This window comes from Salmo trutta, chromosome 33, assembly GCF_901001165.1.
Source record: "Salmo trutta chromosome 33, fSalTru1.1, whole genome shotgun sequence".
Taxonomy (NCBI): Eukaryota; Metazoa; Chordata; class Actinopteri; order Salmoniformes; family Salmonidae; genus Salmo; species Salmo trutta.
The window spans coordinates 20,099,975-20,113,132 of NC_042989.1; the positions used below are offsets into that span (position 1 = coordinate 20,099,975).

At 44.3% G+C, this 13,158-nt stretch overlaps 1 protein-coding gene across 7 annotated transcripts in view; it reads left to right on the forward strand.

The window, feature by feature from the left end:
* The window catches only part of ttll5 (tubulin tyrosine ligase-like family, member 5), a 100,797-nt gene that overhangs the window by 66,610 nt on the left and 21,029 nt on the right, over positions 1-13,158 (forward strand). For all 7 annotated transcript variants that reach the window (XM_029730227.1, XM_029730223.1, XM_029730226.1 and 4 more), the window contains 2 exons: positions 591-811; positions 4,607-4,692. In XM_029730227.1, coding sequence (XP_029586087.1) covers positions 591-811; positions 4,607-4,692 — 307 coding nt within the window. The remainder of the gene's footprint in view (positions 1-590; positions 812-4,606; positions 4,693-13,158) is intronic.

Below are 13,158 nucleotides of genomic sequence, written 5' to 3' on the forward strand. Positions count from 1 at the left end.
CTGTCACGCTGCCGGCCCTTTGAAATCATGCGCTGGGAAGCTGGAAAACCATTAGCTTGTTAGATAGATATATAAAGTGGCAGAGAAAATAGCATAGACATGAGATCTGGAAGGAATGTCTGTGAAGCATTCCCCAGCAACACAGGCAACCGGTGAACGGTAGTTCTTAAATATTATGTCAGGATGAACATGTTGTTTACCAGGTTTCTAGAAGTCATTAAAGAGATCTTGTCTAAACAAGTATGAAATGTGAAGAATTTGTGTTGCACTGCTTCCAACCTCAAAATATGTAGAGCATGTTTTGATAAAGGATAGCACTTTTTTCAAAGCTAATTGATGTAGTTGTCTTTTAGATCGATGACGTTTGACCTTAGATGACCTGGAAGGCAGAACTTTTTTTTTGCTAAAATCAAAGTCTGATGTTTTTTATGGTTGTACTGAGCACATTTACAATTTGATAGCCTTTCCCATCCCTGATTTAGGTAGGGGATTAGGGACATGATGCCCTATTGTATAAATCCTCTTACGTGTAATGTCATAACTTACTTGATTGTGAATCTGAAGCTAAATGTGTGGTTTTTGCTCCTTAGGCCATGTTGGCTGCTAAGGCCATGATGCCATCCTATCCTGTGACGGCTCCTTGGCCCCAGGCTCCCACCGGCCCATCCTCCTCCAGTTCACCAGTGATCCACCCAGGCCGCCAGAACCACAGCCACGCCTGCACAGGCCCAGGACACATCCTCAACCCCAAACCACCCAGCAGTGCCAGGGAGGGTCTGGTCAGGAAGACAGCCACCCAGCGCCTCAACAAGTAAGACCTGGAGCTAGAGCTGCCTTTGGGATGCTGCTGTTCATTAGTTTCTTACTACAATGTTCATTATTACCACTGTAATGTGGAAACGTTGACTGGACCATGACATGAATATGCAGTATATGCGATGGCAAGCTAGTGGGTCTAAAGGACTATGGCTGTGCTGGAGGGGTGAACCAGGGTCCAGCAGCAGCAGAGAGTTCAAAAGGAACTGAGAGTTAGACTAGCCTACATGAAGCGTGGAGCGAACAGTACCAGTCCCTTGGCTTCAGGCTGTATCTGCCTGTTCAGTAAACAACCTCATCACAGGCCTGATTTCTGCCTGCTCAGTAAACACAATGCGGTTCAACTGCAGGGCCCTATTTATGAGCGCTGTTTAAACCCTGTTTTGTTTGGAGATTAACAGAAGAAGAGAGGAGGAAAAATGGAGAAAGAAAGAAAAGTTGGGGAGAGCGCAAACGGAGCGAAGCCTGAAACTGCCATCACTTTCCCATGCTGCAGTATGACTTTATTACCCAACATCTGGCTAAATTACACAGCAATGGCAAAACTCAGTGATACGGTTGCTTGTTTGTTTAAAGCACATGGCTTCGATGGAGGGCTCCTCTCCCCCAGCGTGAGGCGCAGTGGTCCCAGCTCTGTCATTCTCCTCTCCTCAACCTCCACCCCCTCTGGCCATGATGTGTGCTTCTCTAGTATTACATCAGAGATTTATATGGACCTGGCCATTTGAATTTGCTGTCTTTTTTGCTAAGTAGGAATATTTATAGAACTGTATGGTAAAGCCGTTGCTCTACCTGTCTGCTCCTACTGTATCTCTGTCTGTGTGTGCGCATGTCACTTGTCTTTCTGTCTGTATCAGAGGGTCCGTGTTGGTGCCTTTCATCAGGGGTACAAGGATTTGGCTAATGACACAAAGCCTTAGTGGCCGCCTCAGCAGATAGCAGCTTTGTTGTGGTGGCTGAGGCCAGCCAGGGAGCAGGAGAGGCTAGAGGGATGTGGTTGTGTTATGTTGCTGATGTGTGAGGAGCGCTCTCCTGGACAAGCGGCACGGTCAGAGGGGAGGGAAGGCAGTGAATAGTTAAGGGTCGGTTATGGCAAGGTCGGTTAGGGCAGGGTAGGTGCAATGTTTGCTCCTCTCTGTGTGTCTTCCTGGCAGTTACTGTGTTTACCCTCTGCATGCGGAATTCCAGAACCTCCTCACACTCTCCACTGTCCTGCATTTTTGTGGTCGGCCTGTGTGACAGGGGAGAGTGTGGGAAAACGGAAGCTTCTAGACCAAAAATGCACTGATGGAAAAAAGGAAGAAAAGAAAGAAGAGAGGGAAATAAAGAATGACGGATAGAAAGCAAACCTCTGTCTGAAAGAGATGAGATGATTGTTCACAGAAAATGGATAATAAGTTGTTTCCCTTTATGTTAACCAAGGTATTGCGTTGCCCTTGAAATGAGTTTAAGTAGTCTTAGCTCGTCCACCCCAACATGAAATCACTGTACTGTAGGTATTAGAAATGTTCAAGGTTATTTTATCTTCGAAACACATTACATTTGATACTTATCTCAAAATGTTGCCCCTGCTGCCTGTTTTCCTACAGGACAATACATCATTGATGAACACAGAGAGTAAATCTTTGTTATTGAATCTAGGATCTGAATGACATGCAGTTTGGGTTTGTTGGAGAACGGTAAGTGAGTAATAAGGATCAAGATTAGCAGTTGTGTTTGGGAGTCAAATAAAGAGGGGAGTGGATTTATATGTTGGAGCAGCCAAACTGTCTCCTCTCTCTCGCCGAGGGCTGGGATGTAGAAAGAAGAGCCAATTCACTGGACCCACCACCAAGCTGCCCTGTCAGCCAATCAGAGCGGAACATCATGAGGAAATGCCAAGTCTGTTCAGCCACTGATTGGACAGACTTGTCAGTACATTTGTCAGAATTAGTTTCTGTCTCATTATATGTTAATTGATGAGAGAGATGACCGAAAGAATGTGAATGGACCACAATGAAGCTTAGTTTCGCAACAATGACTGCTTCTGAGATATCCTAAGATGAAACCAAAGCATCAAGGCTTGTCTATGGTTATGGACAACGTCAATGAAATTCTAAACTTCACCAATACCCCAATTGTCATGCTTTTCTGCATAACCAAATTGCTACTGTATCTGTGGCATACAGTTGGGCAGGACCCTAGAGTGTCGATTGGCCTAACATGGTTGCAAACTGGGAATGACTTCAGTTACAAATTTGAAAGCAATTTGTAACACAAATAAATTGTGTTTGGTGTTTGTGAGGCTTGGCGGGTTTTGCAGCTGTAGCTACGGAAACCCAGGCTGTCATGTGGCATTCTTAATAGGGTGACAATTACAGCAGAACCATTACTGTCAAACTGGCTGCTGCCTTCGCTGCCTATTAGTCAGCTGTAGGAACAACTTGATACTATAAACACATCATGCTGCCAAAACTCTGTTTATAAATGAACACTAATCCCCCGCCACCCCCCGGTTAGACGTCCAGATAGCATAAAGAAACGCTCGCTTCCACCATACACAAAGAAACACACAACCATAGGCAACCATGTTCCTAGATTTCATAGTCTATCTGGGAAAATCCACTCAAGCCCCCTCTGAAAGAAAAAGCTTCTTACAAGGCTTTACATTTATTTCCTAAACGTCTAACTGTGGGTGCATACTCCATGCAGAGATACGTGTTCAATATATTAAGCCCTTCCATACTGCGGTGTTTGCCGGTCTACACCTTATGACGTGTAGAAGTGAGAGACGGTTTACAAAGTGATATGAAGAACTCAGAGGTCAAGCTTTCTCCAAATATTAAAGGGTTGCTTCCTGTATAGTTATGCCGCACTTTAAGTGAGCCAGTCCTATTTGTGGTTGTGTAATGGTGTGAAGGAACAACTGTGCAGTCCCTACAAGGAAGCAGTGTGTGCCCTCATTACCTTCTTAATGCTGCTTTGTCAACCCACTGTTATGGGGCGAGAGGTTAATACCAGCTAAGCTTTATTTATTGTTCCCCCAAAAATGCTTAACACATTTAATGTATAGAGTTACAGGCTTGTTGGCCCCTGCTTTATGTCCTTCTTCCACCCATAATGATTTAGTCTGAGGAGCTGTATACACACATTGTCCCTGTGTAGTCTGATTCTGTGAGAGCCAGTGTTGTGTGTTCTATTAAGAGGCAGTGCCCTATACATGTTGGTAGTACTTGCTGGAAAGAATTGGTCACCCATTTCATGAAACATTATGAAACAGTATCAGTCACAATGGGACCTGTTCTCATGACTTTTCTATTTAAAAACACACCGGTAATTCCACAAATGACCCAGCCGGCACCACAACCGTATCAGCTAACCCTACAACGTACGTGTTCCTTTGGAGCGTCAGTGTTGAGGAAAACGTCATCCAGGACAGCTACCATGGTAGAGGAATGTGTCCCAACACTCACTAAACACTTAACCTCTTGGAGTGTCAAGAGACCCCCACCAGACCCTATGGACAGCACATAGCAAACCACCACGCCTGCCTGGTGATGTCACAGTACACACACAATGTATCCATAGTCGTAATAGGAGCCAGTAATCCCTATGCCTCCACTGTAGCTCTAAGAGAATTGGCCTTCACAGTGCTCTTACAATAAGAGTGAAGGGCACTACAGTATATCAGTGGAACCCTCCACAACAATGAATGTGGAACAGCATTGGTTTGTTTTTGCCCTATCTCTGGATCTCTCTGGGTAATGTACTGTACAGGAGTCGATCACTCTTATCTTGTCTCTGCCCACAGACAGACCTCATCAGAACGCCCAGCCAATGGAGCTCTGACGTCCAACTCGCAGCATGTGGTCTACGAGGCCGTGTGCGGGAAAGCAGGTGGGTCTGACAGTCCACACACACACTCCCCTCCCTGTCTGTCGCTTGCCCACTGGTGCTGTAGTCCTTGGGCAGATGGTATGCCCTCTCCATGCCAGTGTCAGTGATCACAGCCAGGCATAGTGACCATTCTTCCATCGAGGACTGATCAACACCATTTGGATATTTTTGTCCTGTTTGGCCTGACTGCTTCAGACCGGATCTGCAAGCAATGACAAGAGTATAGCTATTGCAAGGCTCTTCTCATTGTGCACAAATCCAGGCCTGATGGGTCTGTTTCAAAAGATTTAGGGGCCATCTCTGACTGTGTAAATACTTAATTAGGTTTCTACTGCAATGGTGATCTGCTGTTTGATCAGATAGGCTCCAAGTTTCTAACTATAGAGGTCAGATGACTGCTAGCGGGTGAGTGTGATTGCCATCTCTCTTTTGTAATGGGATCCAGTGGTGGGATATAGACACAGTTTGTGCATTCCCAGCTGTTGGCCGTGCTTCCCATCCTAATTGCTGCCCAGCCACCTAAATCCCTGGCCAGTTGTGCCCCAGAAATCACACACGGCTGAGCAGGTCTTTCATAGGAAACATAGTATGTGCATTTTGGTCTCATTGTGGTATTGCATTTTGTTATTTTATTGCTGTTATATTAACATTATTCAATTTAGTTTGATGTCTGCAAATCGTACATTTTGTTACTTATACCTTTTAGAGTGTGTGAGCGTCTACCGCCTTCTCATCCTGCAGTTGCACAACTCTTTCCACCCTGGAGCCTGAGAAAGGGACTGGTGGAACTGTTGAGTTTATTGCAGTAACAGTGATATTAAGCAGTTTTAGCGGATGCACATCTGTTTGTCTGATCAGGGCCTTTTTCCATAGTCCTTCTATACGTTAGCATTAGTGTATCACACCATTCATCATGTGAGCGTCACACTTGAGCCGACCAAGAGAAACCCAGATCAGCCTGCATCTGTCCAAACGGAGCTGGAAAAAGACAGCAGCTATGCACCAACCCAAAAATGTGTGCCACCAGAACATTTCTTTTTTTTCTCCGATTTTCTCTCTTCAAAGTATGAAGGTTGGCGTAGGTTAACAAACATCTTATAAAGTAATCAATAACTGTAACTGGATCCGTGGGGAGCAGCTCCTGAATTTCATGAATGCATTTTTTCCATAATTTAGGGCACCAGGTTGGGGGAGATGCCTGGTGACTCCAATACAACGCGAAACAGTTAGCTTGGGAGAGAAAGAACCAAAAAAAGTCAGTACCAAACCTTTTAACAAGCCAGCCCTGGACCAGGTTTAGCCATGCATTGAGATTGGAGCAGTCCTGAAGCCAGCGCTGGTATCGCTGGTGTTATGCCCTTTGTTTTTCGAGTGGACATAGCTTTGTGGGGCTTAGGAACGCTGCCTGCCCAGTGTCCCTTTGTAGTGAGGTGACTGGCCTCCTCTGATCCACTCTGACAGGGAGTTAGAATGGGTCTGAACAGACAGCATTCTCTCTGATCAGCTGTCAGCCAATATTAATCACACACTCGCTCTCACTCTCTTTCCTCTTTCTCTCTCTCTCACTCGCTCACTTTCCCCTCCCTCGTTCTCTCTCTCTCGCACTCACTCTCTCAACTCCCACTCTCTCTCGTGCTTTCTCCCCAAATGAGGACCTATCAAAGCTTATGAAAATATTTATACCTATTGGTCCCAAATGGTCTTTCTCTCATGAAGTGGGTGGTGCTACACAGAAGGCAGCTGAGGAGAGATTTATTGTATTCTGTTTGAGAAGGAAATGAATGCTGCACTTGTGTCGTTTTAGTAGGAGACCGGTACAGAGTAATAGTTCTGCCATTTTGTTTTTGCTTTGCTAGCCGGGTTTTTCCAGTTTTGCTTTGCTGACACTTTGCAGTTGAAGACAATTATAAGTGAACCAAGTAAAGACGCATCACTCTCATTCTTCTTTTGTCCAATTCAGAAAAATCCTGGTTTTTCACAGGTATCTAGTGTTCTTTATCAGTCTGTATCGGTTTGGTGGCTTTGTTTCATTAGTGTTTGTTTATGATTTTGATTTCTGCATTACTGTTGGGGATAAAGGAAGGGGAATATTGGCCGTTCTCTCTTTCTTTTGCTGAGCTAGAAAAAGCTGCTTCCAACGGTCATGTCATCGGATTGGAAGTCTGGGAGATGTTTTCGTTTTCCAGCTCCATCAGGCCCCACGGTGTAAAAGAGCACCAAAATAAACAGTCTGCCGAGAGGGAATGAAAGGGAATACTGTTTGGAAGCACAAATACAGCAGCTCGACCTGCACTTGGAATTCCTTTTCTACTGGATGCCTGGCGCTGGGCCAGGCGATATGCAAGGGGTGAGGGGACAGCAGGAAAAGGGCTGCTGCCCAGTGGCTGCCTGGGCGGCTCCACTCATACCTGCATTGGCCATGAAAAGTAACACAGCCATACCATGACTTTTTGCCAGCGGATTCCTCTTTTTCTCCATTGGTTTTGCACGTTCCTCCGAAACGTTTTAAAGTTCAGGAAATATTTCTACATCCAATACCTCATCTGATTTTATTTTCAGAATTGTCCTTAGACTAATTCTTCTCCCTATAACAATTCAAACATCTAGCAAACTGGCAACCCAGGGACCCCACCCAAGCAAACTGCCAACCCAGGGATCCCCATCATCTGTTACCAAAAAAAAAATATTGTCTTATCAGATGAATGGCAAGTAGAAGTAATCAACATTTTAAAATGAATAGATTTGGTGGACAGTTTCATTCTTTTGACCTCCCCACAATTCATTGGAAGAGGAAGTGTAAACTCTAACAAACAGTGCCCTCAGAAAGTGTTCATACCACTTGACTTATTCCACATTTTGTTGTTACAGCCTGAAAAATATATATATATCACCCATCTACACACTACCCCATAATGACAAAGTGAAAACGTGTTTTTAGAAATGTTTGCAAAGTTATTGAAAATTAAATACCCTAGTCATTACTTTGTAGAAGCACCTTTGGCGGCAATTATAGGTTTGAGCCATTTTGGTTATGTCTTTATCAACTTTGCACATCTGGATTTGGGGATTTTTTCCAATTATTTCTTGCAGATTTTCTCACTCTGTTAAATTAGATGACGAGCGGTAGTGAACAGCAATCTTCAAGTCGTTCCACAGATTTTCAATGGGATTCAAGTCTGGGCTTTACCTGGGTGTTGCTTTGGCTGTATGCTTGGGGTTATTGTCCTGTTGGAATGTAAATCTTCACCCCAGTCTAATGTCGTTTGCAATCTGAAGCAGGTTCTCATCAAGGATTTGCCTGTATTTGGCTCCATTCATTGTTCCCTCTATCCTTACCAGTCTCTGCTGCTAAAAAGCATCCCCATAGCATGATGCTGCCACCATGCTTAGATGACTGGTTTTCTCCAGACATATCGCTTTGCATTCATGAAAAGAGTAAAATGTTTGTCTCATCAGACCGCAGAATCTTTTCCCTTATGAGCTCTGTCTTTCACATGACTTTTGGCAAATCCCAAGCACGCTGTCATGTGCCTTTTTCTCAGGAGTGGCTTTCGTCTGGCCACTCTCCCATAAAGCCCATATTGGTGAAGTGCTGTAGAGACTGTTGTCCTTCTGGCAGGTTTTCCCATCTCAGCCAAGGAAGTCTGTAGTTCTGGTGGTCTTTGGGTTCTTGGTCACCTCTCTGACCAAGGTCCTTCTTGCTCAGTTTGGTCAGACGTCCAGCTCTAGGCAGAATCTGGGTAGTTTCATTTCCAAGAGCACCACTGTAGAAATGGTTTTATACCCTTCCCAAGACACAGTATATGCCTCATCACAATTCTACCTCGGAGATCTTGTCACGGGTGTCGTAATGTAGAGAACAAGGCGCAGCGGGTTGCGTGCTCATCATTATTTTATTTAAACGTGAACACGAAAAAAACAAGAAAAAACAAAGAAGCGACAGAATGACACTTTCGCAGGCTATACTAACAGCAATACAAAAAATAACTACCCACAAAGGCACAGGTGGAAAAACAAGCTCCTTAAGTAGGACTCTCAATCAGAAACAACGATGTACAGCTGTTCCTGATTGAGAGCCACACAAGGCCAACAAAGAAATACACAACATAGACAACCTAGAATACAAAAACAAGAACATAAACCAAAAACCCCGGAACACATAAATACAACACCCCTCTAAGTACACACACACCCCGAACCATATAAAACAAATACCCCCTGCCACGTCCTGACCAAACTACAATAACCAATAACCCCTATTACTGGTCAGGACGTGACAGATCTACGGACAGTTCCTTGGACTTCATGGTATTGTTTCTGCTCTGACATGCACTGTCAACTGTGGGACCTTATAGACAGGTATGTTTCTTTCTAAATAATGTCCAAACAATTAAATTAGGAATAGGTGGACTCCATCTATTTGTAGTGACATCTCAAGAATGATCAAAGGAAATTGAATGCACCTGAGCTCAATTTGGAGTGTCATAGCAAAGGGGTGTGGATACTTTCAGTGCCTTCAGAAAGTATTAACACCCTTTTACTTTCTCCACATTTTGTTGTTACAGCCTGAATTAAAATGTTGATTAAATTGATATTTTGTGTCACTGGCTTGCACACAATACCCCATAATGTCAAAGTGGAATTGTTTCTTTTTTATTTTTACAAATTAATGAAGCATGAAAGCGGAAGTGTCTTGGGTCAGTAAATATTCAAACCCTTAGTTATGGCAAGCCTAAATAGGTTCAGGAGTAAAAATGTTCTTAACAAGTCACATAATAGATTTTATGGCTTACAGCAGTGAGTCTTTCTGTGTGAGTCTCTAAGAGCTTTGCACACCTGGATTGTACAATATTTGCACATTTTATAATTTTTTTAATTATTCAAGCTCTGTCAAGTTGGTTGTTGATCATTGCGAGACAGACATTTTAAAGTCTTACCATAGATTTTCAAGCAGCTTTTAAGTCAAAACTGTAACTAGGCCGGAATATACAATGTCGTCTTGGTAAGCAACCCCAGTGTATATTTGGTGTTTTAGGTTATGGTCCTGTGAAAAGGTGAATTTGTCTCCCAGTGTCTGTTGAATGCAGACTGAACCAGGTTTTCCTCTATGATTTTGCACATGCTTAGCTCTACTCCATTTCTTTATATCCAAAAATGTTCCCTAGTCCTTGCCCCATGACAACGATATCATTAAAATGATGCAACCACCACCATGCTTGAAAATATGAAGAGTGGTACTCAGTGATGTGTTGGATTTGCCTCAAACATAATGCGTTGTATTCAGGACATAAAGTTAATTTCTTTGCCACATTTTTAGCAGTTTTACTTTAGTGCCTTATTGCAAACAGGATGCATGTTTTGGAATATTTTTATTTGGTACAGGCTTCCTTCTTTTCACTTGATCATTAGGTTAGTATTGGGTAGTAACTACAATGTTGTTGATCCAGCCTCAGTTTTCTCCAATCACAGCCATTAAACTCTGTAACGGTTTAAGTCACCATTGGCATCATGGTCGCAAATCTGTGCGGTTTCTTTCCTCTACGGCAACTGAGTTGATGGCTGACATTTTACGTGTTTGTAACTGATTGTGTTTTTATGTTTTTTTTTTTTGTTTAACTTTTTTTTTTTTACTTATTTTGTACATAATGTTGCTGCTACTGTCTCTTATGACTGAAAAAAATAACTCAGTTTTCCTGTTTTCTTATGGCGGAATACATTCATCCAGAGGCGGCGATCCTAGTGGCCGTGGACTTTAATGCAGGGAAACTTAAATCTGTTTTACCAAATTTCTATTAGCATGTTAAATGTGCAACAAGAAGGGAAAAAAAACTCTAGATCACCTTTACTCCACACACAGAGACATGTACAAAGCTCTCCCTCGCCATCCATTTGGCAAATCTGACCATAATTCTATCCTCCTGATTCCTGCTTACAAGCAAAAATTAAAGCAGGAAGCACCAGTGACTCGGTCAATTAAAAAAGGTGGTCAGATGAAGCAGATGCTAAGCTACAGGACTGTTTTGCTAGCACAGGCTGGAATATGTTCCGCGATTCTTCCGATGGCATTGAGGACTACACCATATCAGTCACTGGCTTCATCAATAAGTGCATCGATGACGTTGCCCCCAGAGTGACTACATACATACCCAAACCAATAGATTACAGGCAACACTGAGCTAAAGGGTAGAGCTGCCGCTTATAAGAAATCCCACTATGCCCTCAAATGAACAATCAAACAGGCAAAGTGTCAATACAGGACTAAGATCAAATCGTACTACACCGGCTCCGACGCTCGTCGGATGTGGAAGGGCTTGCAAACCATTAGACTACAAAGGGAAGCACAGCTGAGAGCTGCCCAGTGACACGAGCCTACAAGACGAGCTAAACCATGTCAATGCTCGCTTCGAGGCAAATAACCCAAACATGCATGAGCGCACCAGCTGTTCTGGAAGACTGTGATCACGCTCTCCGCAGCCGATGTGAGTAAGACCTTTTAAACAGGTCAACATTCACAAGGCCGCAGGGCCAGACGGATTACCAAGACGTTACTGCGAGCATGCGCTGACCAACTGGCAAGTGTCTTCACTGACATTTTCAATCTCTCCCTGTCCGAGTCTGTAATACCAACATGTTTTAAGCAGACCACCATAGTGCCTGTGCCCAAGAACACTAAGGTAACCTGCCTAAATGACTACCGACCCGTATCACTCACGTCTGTAGCCATGAAGTGCTTTGAAAGGCTGGTCATGGCTCACACAAACACCATTATCCCAGAAACCCTAGACCCACTCCAATTTGCATACCGCCCCAACAGATCCACAGATGATGCAGTCTCTATTGCACTCCACACTGCCCTTTCCCACATGGACAAAAGGAACACCTATGTGAAAATGCTATTCATTGACTACAGCTCAGCATTCAACACCATAATGCCCTCAAAACTTATCACTAAGCTAAAGACCCTGGGACTAAACAGCTCCCTCTGCAACTGGATCTTGGACTTCCTGACGGGCCGCCCCCAGGTGGTAAGGGTAGGTAACAACACATCCGCCACGCTGATCCTCAACACAGGGGCCCCTCAGGGGTGCGTGCTCAGTCCCCTCCTGTACTCCCTGTTCACTCATGACTGCACGGCCAGGCACGACTCGACCACCATCATTAAGTTTGCCGATGATACAACAGTGGTAGGCCTGATCACCGACAACGACGAGACAGCCTATAAGGAGGAGGTCAGAGACCTGGCCTTGTGGTCCCAGGACAACAACCTCTCAACATGATCAAGACAAAGGAGATGATTGTGGGCTACAGGAAAAAGTGGTGTCAGGCAGTCAGAGGAAGACTCTAAAAATTGTCAAATTCCAGCCCCCTAGTCATAGATTATTCTCTGCTGCCGCACGGCAAGCTGTACCGGAGCACCAAGTCTAGGTCCAAGAGGCTCCTAAACAGCTTCTACCTCCACAAGGAACGAGGAAGAGCTCGGTTTTGTTTGGAAAGTTTGTTGTTTAAAAGTATATTGGAATGTTCTTGGTAGCTACCTAGCTTCTTATGTTGGATCCCGCAACGCAGTTGGCGTCAGTTGCTGGGACTGCTTGTATCTTTCCAGTGATCCTGCCGACCAAGGACAGGTCTGAGGAGCTATTTGGCGTTGCAGCTAGCCTAGCTGCTAGTTAGCTGGACATCATGCTAGCGAGTTGTTCTTGAATGCAGCCAGCAACGCGGTTAGCCATTGTGGCTGGGACCACGGATTGTCCCAGGTTTGTGGCTGTCTAGATCCCTGCCGTTTGTTGTTTTCAATTTTCCCCGTGACCTTCCCTGTCTGGAACTGCGAGGAGTAACAGCCTAACATACATTGCTAGCTACCATGACAAAGACCAATGCCGGCGGGAGTACTGTTGAGGACCGTGCCAGTGGTGTTCATCACACGTGAAAGATCTTTTAAACTAATAAAAAGAGACCTATAAGCAGTTACAACAACAAGAAAATAGTTAAAGGGTTTTGTCCAAATATTTGTGGATTCTACTAATAAAATAATGGACGACCTGACCAGAGAGGTCCAGGACCTGAAGAACAGTTTGCAGTTCTCCCAGGGTCAGCTCAACGAGATGGAACAGGAACACAGCAAGATGACAGCAATCTGTAAGTCATCTCGAGCGACAATCAAGGCCGAAACATGGTTGTCGATGGAATTCCAGAATCTCCACATGAGACCTGGATAGAGTCTGAGGACAAAGTGAGGGAAATGATCTCTGAGAAATTGAAGATGGACCACAGGAAGATTGAGGTGGAGCGCGCCCACAGGACTGGAAAACCCACCACCGGCCCAGGTGATAGGCCTAGGCCAATAGTGGTCAAGTTCCTGAGGTTCAAGGACAAGGTAGCTGTTCTTGAAAGAGCCAAAAACTTGAGAGGAACGTGTATGTTCCTCAACGAGGACTATCCTGAAGCTGTGCACCAGAAAAGGAAAGA